At 38.4% G+C, this 21,285-nt stretch overlaps 2 protein-coding genes across 3 annotated transcripts in view; one reads left to right on the forward strand and one right to left on the reverse strand.

Moving 5' to 3' along the window:
* Positions 1-5,359, forward strand: part of SLK (STE20 like kinase) — a 60,322-nt gene extending 54,963 nt beyond the window's left edge. Inside the window, 4 exon segments of the mRNA XM_074295513.1 lie at positions 1,502-1,690; positions 2,633-2,758; positions 4,097-4,210; positions 5,069-5,359. Of these exon segments, the coding sequence (XP_074151614.1) occupies positions 1,502-1,690; positions 2,633-2,758; positions 4,097-4,210; positions 5,069-5,215 (576 nt within the window). The 3' untranslated portion in view covers positions 5,216-5,359.
* Positions 5,360-11,638: 6,279 nt separating this feature from the next.
* The window catches only part of COL17A1 (collagen type XVII alpha 1 chain), a 59,004-nt gene continuing 49,357 nt past the window's right edge, over positions 11,639-21,285 (reverse strand). For both annotated transcript variants that reach the window (XM_074295512.1, XM_074295511.1), the window contains exons 46-57: positions 20,570-20,683; positions 18,974-19,111; positions 18,394-18,459; positions 17,718-17,855; positions 16,973-17,062; positions 16,772-16,882; positions 15,936-16,082; positions 15,273-15,623; positions 14,488-14,625; positions 13,880-13,933; positions 13,529-13,609; positions 11,639-12,734 (exon numbers count right to left, since the gene is read on the reverse strand). In XM_074295512.1, coding sequence (XP_074151613.1) covers positions 12,679-12,734; positions 13,529-13,609; positions 13,880-13,933; positions 14,488-14,625; positions 15,273-15,623; positions 15,936-16,082; positions 16,772-16,882; positions 16,973-17,062; positions 17,718-17,855; positions 18,394-18,459; positions 18,974-19,111; positions 20,570-20,683 — 1,484 coding nt within the window. In that variant the 3' untranslated portion in view covers positions 11,639-12,678. The remainder of the gene's footprint in view (positions 12,735-13,528; positions 13,610-13,879; positions 13,934-14,487; positions 14,626-15,272; positions 15,624-15,935; positions 16,083-16,771; positions 16,883-16,972; positions 17,063-17,717; positions 17,856-18,393; positions 18,460-18,973; positions 19,112-20,569; positions 20,684-21,285) is intronic.

Genomic DNA, 21,285 nt, shown 5'->3' on the forward strand with positions numbered 1-21,285 from the left:
CCTCTTCTCTCATTATCTCCATCCAATCAGTTGTCAAGTCCTTATGATTTTAGTTGCACAGCATCTCAAATTTCTTTCTTTCTCGTCTCTCACTTTGTCTTCATCTCTCAACAGGAGCCTTCTTATTAGTCTCTAGTTTCTTTGCTTTCTTATCCCTTTTTAGCACAACTACAAAAGCAATAGTCAAGGCTCAGCACAAGTACTGTCTTCTCTTTGAGACTTGCCCAGTTCTTCTGCCCCCTTAATTGCTAGCGTCCTTTCTTCTGAAATTATTTTGTAATTACTTAGCTCCATGTATTTTCTGCCTTTTTTTCCCCCTGCTGAGGCAGTTGGGGTTAAATGACTTGCTCAGGGTCACACAGCTAGGAAGTATTATGTGTCTGAGGCCAGATTTGAACTCAGGTCTTCCTGACTTCAGGGCTGGTGCTCTATCCACTACCCCAGCTAGCTGCCCCTTTACCTTTCTTTTCTCCCTAGGTACTTGGAGGCAGAGATAGTTCTGTCTTTTCATTTTTATCTCTCACTCCTTACACACTAGGCACTGTGAGATTATGAATTGTATAGAGTGCTGTAGAGTTAAGTATCTCAGAGGGAGGATGGGAAGGATAAGCATTTATATAATGTCTCCTATGTACCAGGCATTGTGTTAAGTACTTTACAAATATTATCTCATATAATTTTTACAATAACCCTGTGAGGTAGGTACTCTTATTAATGCCATTTTATAAATGAGAAAACTGAGACAAACAGAGGTTAAAGTAACTTGACCAAGGTCATAAAATTAATTAGTAAGTGTCTGAGATCATATTTGAACTCAAGGGAAGGGAATCTCTCTCTTCTCCTGGGAGTGAAAGAAGTTTCATGGACAAATTGGTACTAATCCAGAATCTTGACAAGTGGTTAGGATTTTGATAATACAGTTTTCTGGTGAGGAGGGCATTCTACATGGCTGAAGAGACAGGAAACTGAAGATGTGGAGAAAACATGACTCATCAGGTATAAAGTATAGAAGAATAGTGAAAGATGAGGCAAACAAGATCTGATCTAAGGACCATTGCGGAATATTTTGAATTCCAGGCAAACAAATTTTGAATTTTATCCTGTAGGTAACAGGAAACTATTGAAGATTGTGAATAGGAGAGTGACATATGTTTCTGTAGAAACATTCTGTAGGAATCTGTTGGTAAATTGCAATATGGATTAGAAAGGAGAGAAATCTTAGATATCATTTGTTTGGTATATGTCACTAAAACTATTAATGCTTATGAGACAGGAAAATTAAATGCGCACAAAGTTTTAAGACCTATTCAATGGAAACATAAGGAATATTTAATTTCAGTTTTAATATGATAGTAGGATTATAGGTATATCATTTTTAGTTATACATTATGTTTAAGGATGTAGTTTCTAAAAGATACTGTGTAAATAGTAAGTACCTAAAGTTAAAGCTGCTATATTATATTATTTTTATATCAGTAGATTTTATTTAAAACTCTTGTAGGAAACTGAACAAATGCAGAGATATAATCAACGGCTTATTGAAGAATTAAAAAACAGACAGACTCAAGAAAGAGCAAGACTACCTAAGATCCAGCGTAGTGAAGCCAAGACTCGGATGGCCATGTTTAAGAAGAGTTTGAGAATCAATTCAACAGGCACTCCAGACCAGGACCGTGACAAAATTAAACAGGCAAGGAGCTAAATTTTTTGCTTCAAATAGGCTTTTTAAAAAATTAAACTAGTTTTGAAAGGCAAATCATAGTATTATTGATACACATTTAACACTTTTAGCCTAATGAGATACACCAAAAAATTAGGAATACATATAATGTTGTAATCAATTTCTTAGGCTGGTTTTATTTAAAGAAGGGTACCCTTATCTTCCTGCCCCATTCCGCTCTTGAACTAGATTGATCTCATCTGTAATCCCAGGAACTATATAAACCTTGGGAATAATAATAAAACTGTACTAAATTGCTTAAATTTAAATAGTGACTTGCTGTGATTCTACTGAAGAAGCTACTGACTTTCTCATCTGTATACCCACTTAGGTGCCATAACAGCAGACTGTGGGATAGGTAAACAGAAGATTTTTCAAAACCTTGATATGTAGAAAAAAGCTGTGGAGAGTTATTTTCACTCTAAATCCTACTTTGCAGTTGAGAAAGCAAAAGTTTCATTATTGTTCTTAGAGCATGAATCTGCAAGAAAGAAACCATTTAGTTACTTAGTAAAGACTCACATGTCTTCTCAATTGTTTTGCATTTGAAACTTTACAAGCTGTTAAATTAAATTTAGTCTTGTATCTCTCAGATATTCTGATCACAGGCTAAGTAAAGAGGAAGATCTCTTCAGGCCTCATGTGGGAAGAAAGGGAGTTTTTAGATATGGGTTGCCTTTCTTTTCTGCTTTATTTAGATGAAAAAGCTCATTTCTAACGCTTAGACATATTGACAAAATAGATTATTATAAGTTGGAAAATAAATTACTGTAATAACTTTGTCTGGTTTTAGTTTATTTTAACTTAAAATTTTCAGTTTAATCTAATAAGTTAAAATCCTTAAATAGATATTCAATAAATTAAGATGCTTCTCATCTCCTGTTTTGCATCCTGGGTTGTTTTATCTTTTAGTTTGCTGCTCAAGAAGAAAAGAGACAAAAAAACGAAAGGATGGCTCAGCATCAAAAGCATGAAAATCAGATGCGGGACCTTCAGTTGCAGTGTGAAGCTAATGTCCGAGAACTACATCAACTACAGGTTAGCCATACAGTCCCCAAAACAAAGAGCTCATGATATTTAATCACTTGTTTATATAGACTCATTTGTAAAGCACATCATTTCAGCATCACATTGCCTAACTGCAAAATAATAATTAAAGAATTCTTAAAATTTAAAAATAAGCCTTTATTATCTGATTTCTCTTTTCATTAACATTATATTCTTATATGTTGTATTGCAGAAAAGGCAAAACAAATATTCATAATTGAACCAGCCAGAAGAATTGTTATACTTTTAAATACAAATTTCTCTGAATGTAATTTTGATAGAAATTAATTTATTTTAATATTTTTGAAAAAAATGATTAGAAATGTTCTTAGGGATATAGTATCTGAAATTTAAAAGGGCATTTTAGAGAAGATTCTCTTCAATTCTGACCTTAATTATGTTGCTGTCCTACTATATTACTTGATATTTATAGTTCTTGTAATATGTTATGCCTGTTATAGTCATCCAATAAATATTTGTTGAGTTGAAATGGCTTAGAATGGTTACTAATTTTGGCATCTGGTCTCAGTGGTAAAGCATATACAAAATTGCCTTCTAAATTCTTAAGTTTATAAGAGAAAAAAACTAGAATTTACTCAGTATCATCTTTTTATATATGTAGTAAATAACTGATTTGGCTTTTAAGCCAGAAAAACTTAATTTTGGCCAGGTTTCATTTTCTGAATCTGGATGAACATTTTAAAAGATTTTTATAAATCTATTTATGTATGATGTCCAATCTTAAATAAGTAATCAGAATTTGAAGATGCAAAAAATTGGAAACAACCTGTTGAAGTGAGTGACTAGAGTATGACAATAAAATTCTGGCATGTTAATGATAGAATATTATTGCATTATAAAAATGATAATTTTTTCAAATTATTTTATGCCTTTTATTTATGTGAAGTAATTGAAAGTGTGATTAGTTGATTACATTTGTATTTTTTCAAAAGAGGAAAAAAGGGAGGAAAGCCAAAAGTAAAAGAACTTCAAATAGACCAGGAAAGAGATAATGAACAAAGCATTTTTCCCACTTGTTTGTTAATTTATTTGGTTCTACTTTACTAAATGATAAGGGTTAAATTTACTTGTTACTTTGTATGTTTATCTGCTTATATTTTTAGTGATTACTAAGTTTATAAGTTTTTAAAGAAATTATCTTGTTCCTGGAAAAATGAATTAGTGTTACTTATACCTCTCTCTCTCTCTCTCTCTCTCTCTCTCTCTCTCTCTCTCTCTCTCTCTCTCTCTCTCTCTTTCTCTTTCTCTCTCTCTCATGTGTGTGTATACACACAAACACACACACACTTTTTCCCCCTGTACTATCAGAATGAAAAATGTCATCTATTGGTTGAACACGAGACTCAGAAACTAAAGGAATTAGATGAGGAGCATGGTCAAGAACTGAAGGAGTGGAGAGAAAAATTGAGACCCAGGAAAAAGGTAAATTAAAAAAAAGAGAGATTAAAAGGCACTATTTCAAATCTATACAACTTAGTACAAGAAAAGTTGAAGTCAAATTAGCAGCATTTGATAATTATTACAGAAAATAAGAATCTCAGCAAATGGCTCATAAATTTATTTTTCCAAAAACTTATTACATTGCTGTTTTAAAAAAAACAATTCAATTTAGCTAGCATATTTTGGTAGGTGTTTATCTTTTCTTCATTCAAATGTACTTTCATAAGAATTTAAAAAAATTTTAGTAGAGTATAATTTTCCATATATATATTCCCTTAGTCAAAAGATGACTCCAAAGACATTATCTTTCATCATTATTTGAATTAAATGTCTTTATAATTTTGCAATTGGAAAGTGATTTTCTGTTGTCATATTTATTACTTCTTTGGGACTATGATGTTACATAAAATTAGATGGATTGAATTTGGCCTTGTGGGGGAAATTTGTTGATATCAAAAGATGCCTTTTAGCTAGTTCCATCCTCTCCAGAGCCTATTCAGGAGTAAGAAAACTAGTCAAACTTGGCTTGCCAATGTGAATTAATAGTTTCATATTATTCTGGACTCCTAAGTAAGATCAAGAAAACAATAATACTTTATATTCTCTGGAGATTCCAGAGTGACATGTTTCTTTTATACTCTACCTGAGGCAGTCACAGATTGCATAGAAAGCTCAAGGACATAGAGGGATGGGACTAGAAATGTTCTGAGGTTGAGAATATTTTCATTATTATTTAGGAGCAAATATTTTAGGAGCAAATCCTATTTAAAATCATTTTATATAGCAACTTTTCTTCTCCTCTCCTTATTTTCTCATATTCCTTCCTTCTACCCCTACCAGACACTGGAGGAAGAATTTGCAAGGAAGCTTCAAGAACAAGAAGTATTCTTTAAAATGACTGGGGAGTCTGAATGCCTTAACCCTTCGACTCAGAGTCGCATCTCCAAATTCTATCCAATTCCTAGCCTGCACTCCACTGGATCATAACTCCAGAAAGTGGGATTGGGATTGGTCTTTGTTTTTTTTTTAATTTGCTTCTCTTCATCATTTGCCATACTAAAATCTACAACTTACATCCAAGAATTCATGAAGACAATCATCTGTACCACTGTTTAAGTGGGCTTTTTTTGTTTGCTTTATTCAGAGTATAATGGCAGAGGTGGAGAAGGTAATTAGGGCAGACACTGATTGCTCTGTGGTGCAGTGTGGTGTCTTAGTTATTTGTTAAGATGTTTTTTTATGTTAGACTAAAAAGCATCTTTATCACTTAGACATTAAATTACTCATAAAAGTGTTAGAGAAATAATGTTTGAAGTTGCAGAAAAGCTGTAACACAAAACATTGTTCATTAATATCTTTTTAAACTGAACTTAGTTCTCCATGATGACTAAATTCCACAGTTGAAACTCTACTATCTAGAGTTTGGGATTTCTTGTGGTGAATCAGCTTTCATAAAAAAGGACATATAAATAACTCAATATGTTTGTTTAGTGAAAGAATTTATTATGTTTTTAATTGTTAAATTCAGTAACAAACCCTTTCAAAAGACAAACATTTTTCAGCAATTGGTCTGAAATAACCATATTACAGGTATTCCATCTAATAAATGAAGGTGCTTTCATTTATATAGTGCCTGAAATATGTAAATTTGTTCACTTCTAAAACAGAATTTTCTTTTCTGGTTGGGGGAGGAGAGAGAAAAACCTTAGCATTAATATTACTGTTTCAAAAATCTTGCTGCTGCTACTACTATTTGTCAGAAATTCTCACTCGAAAATATTTTGCACTAAAATATATAAAGGTGAAAAAAAATCTACTAAGAGTTCATTATTCTACAAATCTGGAAGTTCTGCAAACTAAAATGAGTATATAATTTTAGTAGTCACAGCTTAATTTAATGGGGACAGCCCATTTTCGTTATTATACTTGGGCTAATTAAATGGCTTCTCCCTCAATTTACCAACGTCTTCATTTAAAACTCAGAGATCCTGAATTATATTTTTAAGCAGAGGGATCAAAATTAATCTAAAAAGAAATATTTGAAGACTTTCAGAATACTCAAAAAGATTTAAGTTAAATATTTAGACCAATGTTCTTAGAAATTTTTTTGTGTGTTTTGAAATTTGGTTGCTTACATGTTAAAATTTATTTTGTTTTAAGTTGATAGATGTATTTTAAATTATTTACTTTGATTTGCAGTGGATGAAGTCAAACTTTTTATCATGTAATTTGTGATAAGTATAGCTATTAAAGAACTTTTCAGAGTCAGTTGTTTTATTGAGGGTTAGAATTTTAAGTATGAATCATATCATAACAGTATTCTAAACTGTACTGTGGTATGTGAAAGACAAGTATGTATATGATATGTTTTCTGTCATTTGAAACCCACTATCTTGATATCTAATATTAAAAAAAAAAACCCATTTTCTATCTTTCTGGCTTGTATTACATAGGAGGCTGGTGAAACTCCTAAGAGTGTAATTCCCTTTAAACACTGTTGAGTTAAGGAAAAGAAATGTAAATAACAATTTAATTCTCTTGTAGTTGATTGAAAACCTTTGGATGCCGAAGCTTACTCTGTCAGTTGTTTAAATGATTGAAAAATGCATGATAAATTTTAATTTTGTAATTAATGTTTTTGGTAAGCATAATTTACTTGGACTACTTTATAGTTAGCCTTACTTTCTGGCCAAGTTTTTTTTTTTTTAAGTACATATATACATATATATATATAAGTATATAAATATATCATGTACTGGTTGTAAATTCATACATCATCTTCACTCAAATGTGTTATGTGTGGAAAACTTTTAAATAGCTTATTCTCAAATGCTGAGATGAAAAAATGTTTTAGAAGGGCTTTTTAAGCTACATCTTTATAAAAATAATACTCAGTAAGAAAACGGAAATGGTTTATATTGTTAACATAAAAATATTATAGTATGATGCCCAATGTATTCACTGATTTATTTGAATTGGGGATGGTAAGAGATAGAGGAAGAAAACAGATGTTCATATGCTACTTTTTCCTTGGAATTATCAGTTCACTGGACTTTTGTTTGTCTTCTCAGTACAGAACATTGGGAATCTCATTCTTTAATTGATAGTTCATGTGTGCTAAGTATGTTGGGAACTTTCCCTCCAAATATTCATATTGCTGAAAAAGGAGATAATTAGTTGGTTGACACCTTAAGTAAGTTTGGTTGTTAGAAAACACAATTCTGATTGTAACACACTTGTTTTGCATCTTCCTTTCTACTAAATTCAGTATTCCAGAGTAAACTCTACCTTAAAGAATGACCATTTTCCACAAGTTAGGGAAAGAATCGAGAATTACATATTGGAATCAAATGTTAATTTCAAAATGAAAACTGATAAAGATCCTTTTAAAACTGTTTTGTTATGTAAAATTATAATTGAACACTTATCTTCTCAACCATTGTTAGGCTTCAGCCCTGAAGGTTCAGTTTTTCATTCAAATAAAAGATAGGGTTTTTTGTTTGCCCTTTTTTTTTCTTTCTTTTTCTTTTTTTTTTTTTGGTGAGGCACTTGGGATTAAGTGACTTGCCCAGGGTAACAATGTATTAATTGTCTGAGGCCAAAGATGGGGATATTTTTTCCTGTGAGGAAAGGAATTCTCTGAAGCCTCAGTGTGTAGTCATAACCATTCTTGGCTTATCCTATGATGCTCTGGCAAAACAGACGATGAAACTCATTAAAGAGAGTCTTAATGTGTATATCTGAAACATCCTTCAAGTTTTTCCTGTGTCACAGAAACACACTCCTAATGTTCTTAGGTATAACGCAGAAAGCTAGTTGTGCCAGATATTTCTTAGCCTTTTCCATCCATACCTAGGATGCAAATTGCTAAATTAAATTATGCTCATGTGAATTTGTGAATAAGTTTTTTCTGACCCTTTTCTGTGGTGTCTGGGGAGTCCACAGGTTGGGTAAACAGAAAATTCAGCTTGCTTCCATTCAGCTGATATGATGATCTCCCTGAAACCTATCAACAAGCTAGGCTGAATTTTAATTAAACACAAACCAGAACCACAGCTACCTCTAAGAAGTAGTGTTTTCCTCAAGCACAAAAATGCTCAGGCATATTAGGCCCATTTCATTGTAGGGTCTCCAATTTTATAAGTATCAGCAAGTTTTAAACTGCCTTTTATAATCTCCCAAACCCACTTTAGCTAATAGCTCTCTCCCAGACCATTCAGTGCTTAGTAGAGAAGGTTCTTCTGAAAGAGTCAAATACAAATTATTGGTAGATAAGGTATATGCTTAAAGGAAAATCTAGAACTGAGAGGGGAAGATAGTCCTAGTTCTAAGAGTAGAAATCAGCTCCTTTCAGGAAAAAGAAACTTTACAGGAAATGGAATCATGTCTTATGAAAAGTATTTCTGATCGGCCCAAAAACCTAACCACCTGTCTTGTTGCCATGATTGCAGTGGTTTTGCTCTAGCTTTAAACTTCTGCTCTTGAGCTTGAGTCAGAATACCTTGTCACTTTCAATGTAGGCTGCAACTGTAGTGATGCTGTTCTGACTTGCAATGTCAAGTTTTTCAGAAAGAACTCTTGTTTCAGTTTGTGCCTCTTGTCTACTGGAGAGCAAATGTCTTTGCAGTTGTGGGATTGACACACTAAATAAAGTCATTTCTTAAAACTATTTTGGGGAAGTAGTGTTTTTTGTTAAATAGATTGTCCTACTTAAGTCTGGCTGCTTTGTTGTTGTTGTTGTTTTTTTGTTTTTGTTTTTGTTTTTGTTTTCCCCCAACTATTGATGATTTTATGGCCCAGTGAGTTTTTTCCTCCTCTTCAAATTTTTTTTCTTCTGCCCATTGGCTTTCCTGTGCATCAAGTCTTTGCCTTTTTGTGGTGAACACTAAACCTTTCCTATGTTTGTTAAGTCTGTGTGTTTATAAGCATGTGCATTCACTCTTACACATAAACAAAAAAGCGGTATGGCTTTTCTTGGTAAGTTGGGATAGCATAGATTCTCAGATTATTAGATTTAGAACCAAGGGATTGTGGATAGTCTAGTCCTGTCCCTTTAACTTGAGGCCTTTAGAGAGAAATCAGTAGTCAATAAACATTGTGCTTTATGACATGTGATATGTGACAGGTCTCAGAAGTAATTAAGTGGCAAAATTGGCTCTTGAACCTAGAGTTGCTGCCTCCCGTTCCTTTCTACTTTTCTGATGGGCTATGTAGTCCAAAGGATCTATTTTTCTTAAGGGATACTTTAAAAGGAGAGAAAAAGTCATATCTACCTATATGGAGTTTTTATGTTTTTAAAGTATTTATTCTTTTTCAGAATTGAGATCTTTTGTCTTTTAACAATATTTTGTTATCTTTTATTTTTTATATCATTTCTTTTCCCAATATATTTCTCTCCCCTTTTCCATCTAGAGAGTCATAACAAAGGATAGGAAAGAAAAAGAGCTGTTCAATAAAACTAATCTATATATCAACCCAATTCAACAGCAGTATTCCATACTTGTTGTCTCCTATCTCTGTAAAGAAGGAGCATTTCCCACGTATTTTAAATAATAGGATTAAACCAACTTTTACCAAAGTAATTATACATCAATTTGAATAACTAACACTGTCTTTAATTTTGAAGATAAAAGAACTTCAAAAGATTTTACTTATACAGAAAAAGACACGGGGAGAGAAAGGACATAACAACCACCTTCATGTATTTGAAGGGTTATCATGTGAAAGAGTGCTAATTTCTGCTTAGTTCTAAAGGGCAGAAATGCGAGTAAAAGTTTAAAATTTCAATAAGGCAAATAGCAGCTTGAGTAAAGATAAACTTCCCTAACAAAGCTATTCAGAAGCATAATGGATGGTCCCCAAGAATGGAAAAAGTCTGCTTGAAGTGTGTAAGCAAAGATTATATGACTATGTATTGGGAGAATCTTTTTCAGGTTTGGACCATGAGGCTATCAAGTAGAATAAATGACAGTTTTCAGCTATGACTGAAGTATGACTATTTTAGAATTTAGGAACTTTACCCAGGGTTGAAAACCAGTTACTTCTTGATAAAAATAAAGCTGCAGCTTAACAAAAATCAATCTGGTTTTCATTCTAATGCTCAATAGAGCACTCAGAGTGCTATATTTAGGTTCATGATTGAGATGTGAATTCTGGTTCTTTAAAATTATTTGTGGGATGTGGGTTCCAAGTGATTATAGATAAAAGTCTAAAGATCACAAAGTAATTGTTATGCTACGGATGGTGCAAGTAAAGTTATTTCTAAATAACCTGGAGCTTCTCATCTATAAAACAAGGGGATTGAATTGGATGATTTCCAAATTTCCAACTCTAGGATCCTTTCACACTCATTTACTGAACATCAACTATAAGCAAAGGATTTTGCAGGTCTGAAATAATGTCGTAAGCAAGCTTTGAATTGAATTTTAGGTGCTTAGCAGAATAATTTGGGAATAATTCTGTTATAACAAATTTAGTAGTTAGGGAAAATGTTAGGTAAAATTTGGTAGGTCATATTAGGTAAAGGAAATTGACTCAGTTTGTTGGTAAAGATCACAAAATTTTGTGGTATTTGGAAAGGCTAAAGTGTATCTTATCTGGAAATAAAGCTTTCTTTCACAAAAAAACTCAGGTTGTTAAAAAAATTTTTATGTTTTCAAAGTCGTCTTGTATAAAGACTAATTTGAAGTAGTGTCCAATTTGTATCTTAGTCAAAGTTAGCAGGATATAAGAAGGTAATTTAGCTATACTGAATTTTCTTATGGCACGTAACTGCAAGGACTAGTGTCTAATGGAGCTTAATAATGATGCTTTTCCAGGAGATTCTTGAATTGGTCTCTGAGAAACCAGGCAGGCTATATACTATATAAAACCATCTAGCTCAGCAGAAAAAGATGACTTCCTATGTTTAACCTGGTGAGGTGCAAAGAAAGGATCAGTAGCAAACATCTGGCAGGTTTGATGCTCTTTTAAATGAGACCAAATATAAAAGCTAATATAGAGTGTTGAATCTTTGTATCCATTTTGACTTTTAATTTTAATGAAACTTTGATGGGTGTGTGTTTTTTTTTGAACTAAACATGCCCTAAACCTTTCTTCCCCACTTATCCCCAAGTAAATTAACACAGTAGTTATAAAGATTCTAATTGCTCTCTTACCATGTTACATGCTAATTCCCAAGTTGTTAAAGCTTCCTGACAACTTTCAGATTATTTACAATATGTTCAGATTGGAGTAGGGTTTCAAGGGATTATAGATAAAAGCCTAGTTTAAAAGACCACAGATTAGTTGTAATGATATGGAAGGTACAGTTAAAGTTATTCCTAAATACACTCTTTGGGGCTTAGTCAACACGTAGAACAGTATCTATGTTAAACTTTTCCTGTTCACCAATAAGATTTAGCAAATATATTGTATACAAGTAATACATTTTAATTGGAAATTAACAATTGAAACAACTTCAACTTGACCACATACAGATATGTTTTAAAAGTTTAAAAAAAAAAAGGTGCTTAAATTCATCTGATCCTGACAGTTCTCCCTGCTTCCCACACATCCCCCCATAGTTAGAAGTAGGTAGACATTTTGGAACTGAAGCAATTTGTTCAATATCTAATATCTCTGGTCCCCAGTTCTGCCATGAGCTCTTTGGTCACCTCTTTCTGTATCTAGTGTATTAAAAACCTAACAAGAGCTCATAGAAATGAAGATAAGATGTTTGGTGTCAGATGATAGTCAAATATATGTTATGTTTTCTTGTTCAAGTAAAAACACGATGTATTCAAAAGAAATAATAAAAATTGGAAACCCTGCTTAATTGTGTATCTCCTCCTAGAGGAGAATTGAATTCTGTGGCTTTCTAGTCTTCCCAGTAACTTAAATGGATCTGTTTTCCTTAGCTCTCTTCTCTGTGACTAGGGAGAGCAAATAGAAACACAGGCAGGGGACAGCCCAAAACACTAGACATGTTAACTGGGACAAAGCTGTGAAGCCACCCACCACCGAGAACTACTTCAAGAAAGAAGACTCGCTGTCTCTTGAACTCAAAACCAGTTAAAAGTTAAGCCAAAGCAAAGGTAAAGAATCCCTGGAATCATGACCGAAAGGCACAGGATAATTTGAGTCCATTACTTCCCTTGATTGGTACTTGGGAAGTGTTTGTTGTAAACTCCCAAGTGGCTATGAAATGTGAGCTTGGGACCTAAGGAGCAGCTAAGTCCCCAAAATGTTACTTTAGGTTTATCCTGCCTGAGGAATTATCCATGTGCTGTTACATGAGAGCCAAAGTCAGCAGCAGTGAGGCCATTTCAAATTATGAGACTATTATATTTCTTGACCCAGTCTATTTGGTTGTTTGACTAAGATGTCCTAAAAGGACGCTAGTAGACTTTTAGCCCACCCTTGCTCCAGGAACGAGCTCAGCATGCTTTAATATTGAGTGAGTCTTATCTTCATGGTTTGACAGCAATGCTTCTCCTCCTCCTCCTGCCAACATAGACTTGTTCTCCTGGAAATTGGGAAGAGAAAAACACATGAGAAGATTGGCTTAGGATTATTACATTTGTCTTCAGGGTTGAATCCACAAACTTTTTTGGACTGAGATTTGTGATTTCCTTGTTTTGGGGAGGTCTAGGTAATGTGAACTGTAGGGGGGTATCAGAAAGTAATGAAGATCTTAGTTGCCTGAGGGCTTTGAAATATTAACTCTTCCAGGATCTTAACTGCCAATAAGTGTCATGGAAGATTCAAGCCCAGGTCTTCCTAATGGATGCCAGTAGCAGTTGTGTTGCTAATACTACTAATTTGTCAGAATAGATTTTTCTTTTCTGGATTGGATCAGCCTCCTTGATTTTTTAACTTGAAATTTCAAATTTTCTTATAGAACTTTGTCTCTCCTTTGCCCAGCACCCTCCTGTGCATCATATTTGAGTATGTGGTTGTGCACAGACATCCCCTTTATTAAGCTGTAAGTAAACCCTTTTGTGGTGGTACCTAAAACAGTACCATTTACATAGAAGGTGCTGAATGTTCAATGAATTGTACACTTCTTTTGCAGAGACTTCTTTTTGCCTCGGAACTTTTTTGAAATTTGCTGTTGAAATTTCAAACCCATCCTTAATTCAACTTTTAATAAAGGTCTCTTTAATCAGGTGCACTTGTTAAAATTAGGCCAAATGTACCAAAATTAGAAAAATTCTGGCAGTACATTTTGTTCAACAAAGTCATTTTAAAAGGATAACAAATTTTGAACTTTGGTTTCCTTCACTGCATCCAAAAGTTCCATTCACCCTTGGAAATTACCTTTATCTCCCTTGTCTCCTTTTTGTCCTCTGGGCCCTGGAGGTCCGGGTCTACCAGGATTACCAGCTGGCCCTCTTTCACCTGGAAGATGAAATGAATCCTAGTATCCTGTGCTGGAGTGGCCAGGGGTAAATCCATAAGAGGAATTTCACGAAATTAATGGATGTTGTTTTCATGTAGTAACATGAGCAATTAATGCAAAGAAATCTTTATCTTGAATTAGTAGTACCTTTTTGTCTCAGAATAGTGGAAAAGGATTATCAGATTTCCAGGAAAGCCACTGAAAGTGGTAACGGTTTTTAAACAGGGTGAGTGAATGAGTAAGTGGCCACTCCTACTTTTGATACTTACCTTTGGGTCCTGGAAACCCTATGTCTCCCTTTGGTCCTGGAATTGTTCCATAGGCTATAAAAAGGAAAGAGGAAAGAGGCTCAGATGGGGTTCTACTTCTGCTACCCTCTGCCCAGAGATAACTACAGGAATGATTTCCCTCAGTATGAGCAAGGACATATTGGAGAATGTTAGTAAAGGCATGAAATGCAAGTTTTACAATGGATTTTAGCTCAAATAGAAGGAGTTGGGTGGGGTGATGAGTAAAACACCCCTGCCTTAAAAACCCCTGCGTTTGCTTAGCCCCTGAAGCCCTGGTTGGAGAAATGGAAAAGAAACACACAAATTGCACAGGCACTGGTTGTCATGATTATAGTGAGGCAAAGAGCAAAGCAAAACAAGTCATCTCAAGTCAGTGGTCTTGTTAGTGCCTTCATTCTGCAGAGGAGGCTGGGCTTGAGTGAGCAACGAAGCATTGGTGCGAGAGGGAAAAGCACGTTTTCTCATTTCAGAACTTGACGAATAACCAGCAGTCTCGAGCAGGATGGATATGTTGTGTAGGAGAAGGTGGGGGGGAAGGATCTGCACCCAGAGAAGTCCTGGGGCTGTATTGCTAGGAGAGCCCTTACTTCGGAAGAAGTCCATGAGGTCCTCAGTCACATTGCTGTAGGTTGCAAATACTTTGCTGATGCCGGGAGGACCCTGGGGCCCAGGCTGGCCTGGTGGTCCTTGTACAGTGTAAGCCATACCTTGTAGCAGACCCTGACCTGCAAAACAAATACTTGGGGCCAATGAAAGAACATCTGAGGTCCCTCAGGAGAAACTCACACTTTGTAGGGGGAGAATGGCCTGAAGACTGGAATAAACATCTCAAATCCCAACATTTGGACTTCTCCAAAAGCATGAGACTGACTAGCATTTTGAAAGACCCTAGGCCTGAAGAAGCTAAACCTGGTTATCTAAACTAATTGAGCTTTCTGGTTTCTGCACTAAAACGCTCTGATGCCTGGGCATTTTGTATTCAGAACCAGAGATGTAGAGAATCACACAATTTAGGGCTAGAACAGATTTGAAGATCATCCAAGCCCATGTCCTTTTACAGAGGAATTGCCTGAGGCCCAAGATCACATCGGTACTAGAAGTAGCCGCAGAGATAGGCTTAAAACTCCCAAGTTTCCTCCACAGAACCAGTATTCTCTATGTAACGCTCACTCTATGCTAGGGATTGCCTGAAAAGTGACCCCGGTTGCAGGGACCCTGGACCGCCTTTGTGGCCGGAGAATAGTCTGGCTATTAAATGTAGCTTTTCCTGTCTTGCTGGCTCTGTGGCTCATGTCTCTAAATGTCTGGGGCCTGGGGAAGTCAAGGGAGACAGTAAGGGGGCTCGGGTTCTGGGGAGGGGCTTCTCACTCACGCTGCAAGCTCTCGGACACACGCACGGCCAGTTCATTGTAATCCAGATCCCCAGCGAAGCCTGCACCAAAGGCTCTGCCGTCAGTGCCATAGGTGCCGCCTCCCCCAGCGCCCACGTCGGTGCCATAGGGACCGCCATCGCCCAAGGCCGCTCCGTAGGCGGCTCCTCCGTTGGATCCTCCTAGTCCCAGGGAGCTGCTATAGGAGGTACTCCGGCTGACAGAAGAGCCGTAGGAGCTGCTGCTGCCCCGGCCGTAGTAGCCGTCGGCCTCCCCTAGCCGACTATCTCCTGGAGGGCCCTGAGGCCCTGGGGGGCCCGGAGGTCCCACGATGAAGCTCCGGACATCCGGACCTAGCAAACGGAACACTGTGGTAGGAGCAGCCTGGGGCTCAGGGCGGGAGAGCCAAGGCTGCCCCACGACTTGGACCTCGGGGCACGTCTCCAGCAGTTTTGTGGAGATCCCTTCCGTAGGGCGGATGGTTCTCTTTTTTATGTGAAATCAGGTGGGAGAGAGGAGGGGAGAGAAGAGTTGGGATGGGCTCGGATTTATCCTGGGGAGACAATTTCTGCGCAAATAACGGGAGCTCGGCCGTGATGGGACGCTGACTTCTAGAGTGGGGAGAACGGGGCTGGATGGCGTCCAGAGGGCAGGAAAGCACCTACTTGTGAGGTAGCTGATGAGCTCGCTCCGGAAACTATCGCTGTTCTCAGTTGCATAGGTGGCCAAAGCCGCTGAAACCCCAGGAGGTCCGCGCGGGCCTGGAGGACCAGGGGGGCCGGGAGGGCCCGAGACTGAGGCGAGGCCTGCGCCTGTCGGAGTACAGGAGAGACAAAACACCCCGATGAGGGGGAGGGCCTTGCTCCGACTGGGGCTGGGCTCACGGGTCCCAGGGAGAAAGGACAAAGCCCGGGGAACCGGAGGAGAAGGGACCCGCGGGCAGGAACGGGGTCAGCCGAGTTTCAGGGACAGAAATCACCTGGGCACCTCTCTTCCAGGTATTAGCTGAAGTCGCCTGAATCACCCGCCCTTCCCAGGTGTCACTTCCCCTCCTCCACGCCCCTTCTCACAGTGGCTTCCCCCTCCTCTCCAAGCCTTTAGCCACTGGAGGCTCTGGAAAAATCTCCCATTGCTGTGTGTGTGGTGTGTGAATAACTTGGAATGTCTGGGTAGCAGAGAATCACTGGTTCCCTAAGTGCGTCTGTTTCTTCACACCCTGATAAAGTTGAGGGAGATCCCCTTAGAGGCTAGGGTGATGCCTTGAAAAGCATCCTGGGCTTCAGGTTGAAAGACTGAAAGAATCCCTTCCTTCACCACTTCTTATGGGCAAACCATCCAACCTTTCTAAATCCTTTTTCTCTTCTGAAAACTCAAGAGGATGAAACTTGCGCTGCCTAACTCGTGGCATGGTTGTAAGGATCAGATTAATATTCGTGAAGGTGCACAAGGACTTCCATTGTCCTTAATCCTCTTCCCCCAATCCTCACACTGAAGCCCTTACTCTGCAGGTAAGATGACAGTTCTTCCATACTGAGACTGGACCAGGAGCTGCCAGAAGGTCCTGGGGGTCCTGGGGGTCCAGGAGGTCCAACAATGCCACTGAATTCAGATCCTGGAATGACAGGGAAGAACGAGGCAGTATGACCTAGGAGGCACCATCTTCCAGCCCATGTCAGGATTTTTGTTCCAAGTTTAATCTTACCTCGAAGCAGAGACAACAGCTCCTGGTAGGAAGTTCCTGGCAGACCTGGGGGACCCGGGGGACCTGGGAGTCCAACACTAATCCCAGTACCTAGGAAAAGGAAATCAGAGACTTAGTGAACCAGACAAGGAGAAGAAAGCAGGAGAGGCAGGAATGGGAACTGTTAAGGGAAACCAGGAAAGTAATTTCAACACATTCTATAGTGTTTTTTAGTTTGCAAAAAGACTTTTCTTAAAGCCCTTTGAGATAGGTACTACACATATTCTCATTTTATTCTTGAAGAAACTGAGGCTTTTAGACTTACAGGGTTAAGAGGAATTCCCACAGTTAATAACTATTAGAGCTAATATTCAGTCTCAGGCATTCTGGCTCCACTACTAACTAGTGCTAATGGAAACACTCTCATAGATAAAAAAGTACAGCAGAGATTCTTAAATCGTCTTTGTGTCATGGACCCTTTAATAGTCTGGCAAAGCTTATGGATCCCCTCCCCAAATGATGTCTGTCAAATGAACCTGTGATCCTAAATTGTTTCCTGAACCTTATCCCCAACTTTGCTCCAGACTTTTTTTTAGGATGATGGTCGAATGGTTATGTGACCAAGCTCCTGAATGTTGTCTACATCTTCCTTTTAGTCTCCACATGGAGCAGAGGAATGGGCTCAGGCTGTTTCTGGAGATGCTCAGAGTGGAAATCACCCCATTTCTTTAGCCATGCTCTGGCTCCCTGAGGACAGAATACTTACTTCTCATGTAGCTTAGAATGCGGTTGGTCAGCTCTTCATAGTTCAGAGACTGTAGGAACCCGTCCCCACCAGCTCCTGGTCCAAGAGGTCCACGAAGACCCATCAGATATTGCTGGAGATATTGGCGCACTTCTTCTCCTAAAAAACCCCAGATGAAGACATATCAAAATGCAGTCTTGGTTTGTGACATGAGATGAGATGGCCCGGTCTAGCAACCGTAACCTCCCACAGGTATGATAGAGAATGGGTCTGGTTCTTTGCCAGATGCACAAACTGAGACCAGGAGTGGTCCAGGATGTTTTCAATTGCCAGACTCCATTTCCAGGGGCACTGTCCTGAGACAACATTTGTTCAGATACTTAGAAAGAAGCTTGGTTCTATTTGTGGGGCATCATGGGGATTGATCATCACCTTTCTAAAAACAGGTTTTCTAATTTGGCAGAGAAAGGTTGGTGACATCTCCAAGACTTGCATACCACACATGCTAACCAATTGCTGCCACCGAAAGCCTCCTCTGGCCCTTTCTGAGGATATCTTCTTTGGATAATGAGCAAAGGTGGGAGACAGTAGTACGAAGGGACCACAGTGGTCAGCCAGTCATTCAGTAAACAGTAAGTGCTTCCTATGTGCTACTATGTACTGGACAGTCATTCCCCATTCTGGTCTAGGTACTCACTTTGCAACACAAGCAGGATGTCTTCAGAGGAAATAGAGGAAAAGGAGCCTGAATTGTACCCAGAAGCTGTGAGGGAGATATTGAAAATTTTTTAATAGAATGAAATTTTATTTTTCAAACTGTAGCATATACTAATTCCTTAAAAACTGTAGTCAATTGGATATACCTGCTTTAAAGAACAAATAAGAATCCTGGGCGTTTAGCACATCATACTTAAATAACTGCTGTTGTAGTACTAGATTTCTTAGATTAGCTAAATATGATCCTTGCAATTTTGCTTTATGGCATTTTTTTCAGCAAATCCTATTAAGGAATTTATAATTTAAAGGTATAGCTTAGAATTTACAAAATTGCACATTCTGAATTAATGGAGTTTTTCTGCACTAAAAACAACAACAACAACACTATCAAATTATTAGAGGGGAGAGTAGGCAAGAAATCATAGATGGGACTCTACAAAAGAGCATTGAGTTTTCTGCCAAGCAGGTCAATCTCTGTGAGATCAGAAGAAGGTACATGGATAAGGAATGAAGAAGTATATGTGAATGTGTAGGTAGAATGCAGGGAACCAGAGACTTACTCCTTATGTAGCTCATGACTTGACTTGCCAGCTCAGTGTAGTCAAAAGTTTCCCCACTAATGGTGGTGACAGGTCCTGGAGGCCCTGGAGGACCAGGGGGACCCTGAATTCCAGACAGGTGACTTCTGATGCTGTCACCTAAACATAAAAAAACAGAAGAGAGTCCATCTCCATAATATTTGACTTTCAAGTATTATGAGATCTCCTTTCCAAAAGGGATCTCAAAAGTCTTGAAGAGATGCACTCTCCTCCACTTAGCCCTGCTGTTCTCACTGAAGTCAGGGCCAGCATGAGGTTTTTATTCTTTTCCTGTTACAGATGGAGAAACTGAGGCACAGGAGGAGCCAGGCAAAGATGTGCCTGGGGGGCGGTATGGAAAAATAAAAACTGATTTAAATCTTTCATCTATTCAACAAGCATGCTTAATCTCTGTGGGTCATGGGGAATTTCTAGTCTGCCCCCTTTCTATGGGGAGAAACAGGGTTTGAGGAAGGGTCATCAAGTAAGAGAGATGTGGCAATAGAAAGTCTCAGGTGTGTTCTTAGTATGTTGTCTAGTGTGTATGTAGTTATTTCAGTCATGTCCAACTCTTCAGGACCCCAGTTAGGCTTTTCTTGGCAAAGATGCTGAAACAGTTTATAATTTCCTTCTTCAGCTTGTTTTACAGGTGAGGAAACTGAGACAAACTGGGGTATGACTTTCCCAGGGTCACAGGGTATCAAGTGTGAGGGGCAGATTTGAGTTCATGAAGCTGAATCTCCCTGACTTGAGGTCTGATGCTCTGTCCACTCTGACACTAGCCTGGCACATGTCTGGCACTTAGCAGGCACTTAATAAGTGATTTATTTACTGTAAAATCAACATTAAATCGACAAATATTACCTGGTGTCAAGACCCTGTGCAAGGTGCCATAATGTGTGTTCCCCGACCTTGTGTGAGGACTTGTGTGTGGTACGGAGAGAAAGGACTGAACTCAGGGATAAAGCCCTAGTGCAGCTGCTTTCTAGTTGTGGGACTTTGGGCAAATCCCTGCAGCCACAGATATTATTTCCTCCTATGGAAACTGGAAGAAGAGCCATATTACACACTTCCCAAGGCTACTGGAAGGATCATGTCTTGTAAAAGGCCACCTATATTTATGTGTACGTGCCAGTTGTTATTTCAGAGTATATGCATGCATGTGTATGTGCAACGACACACATGGATATTATACGTATAAATGTCCTAAGTCGGCCTGCCTAGTGCCTCTGACTTCTTCAAGGCTTACCAAGGGAACATGAGTGCGGGCAGATTCTACCGAGTGAGAAAGGGCCAGTGATGGGCTATATGTGTCTGCTGTTTGAGGATCTAATTAAATTCTAAGGGAGTCTGCATAAGAGGGATGGCCACGATAGCAGCTCATGAAACCATCTACTTTCAGCTCTGAAATGTCAGTGGAGAAAGGACCCCTACCATGGATCAGAGAGCTGAAGGAGACGCCTGTGTATGTGAGTTGCTACTTCTCTTTCTCCCAAATTGTTGAGATTCGTTCTGGAAAACTAGACTCTAGTCCCTGGCAGGTGGCCTGTTGCCTCAGTGGGCTGGAGCAGTACTTACTTTGTATGTAATCAGAGATGTACTGCTGAATCTCCCGTCTGGAGCTGCTGATGGAACCAGGGGGGCCAGGGGGACCAGGGGGACCTGGGAGTCCCCTAGAACTTGATGATCCTCCTATAGGAGATAGAAATGGACTTAGTCTCTATCTTGGGCACAGGAAGATGGGATGGGTACCATCTTTGAAGGGTTTCTATCTTCCCTTTCCTAAGGGAGAAATGGATCTAGATCCAGAAAGTAACCTGGAGGGGACTAGTCCTCTGTTACCAGTAGCCTTTGTGCAAGAGGGTCACAGAGATGAGCAGTTCTCCCCTCTTCAAATTCAGTACCTGAGGGACCAGCTCTGGAGTTTCCCCCCTTCCTCCAGGTTTTCCTTACCTATTCTAGCCCAAGCTGGTGTCTCTCTCCTTTGAACACCTAAAATCCTCACTTTCTTTACCACTAATTTAGCACCCAGTATGATGTATGTTTAGTTATCTTTTTACATTTGTTGATCTTATTCCCTAGCCAGACTGTAAAATTCCTGAGGATAGATTCCTGTCTTCCTTACAATTCTGTGCCTTCTCTCTGTCTCTCTGTCTCTCTCTTTGTCTCTTTCTGTCTCTCTGTCTCTCTCTCTCTGTCACACACACACACACACACACACACACACACACACACACACACACACACACACACACACACACACAGTATTTGCTCAGCAAATGCTTGATGAATTA

This window comes from Sminthopsis crassicaudata, chromosome 2 (genome assembly GCF_048593235.1).
Source record: "Sminthopsis crassicaudata isolate SCR6 chromosome 2, ASM4859323v1, whole genome shotgun sequence".
NCBI classification, from domain to species: domain Eukaryota; kingdom Metazoa; phylum Chordata; class Mammalia; order Dasyuromorphia; family Dasyuridae; genus Sminthopsis; species Sminthopsis crassicaudata.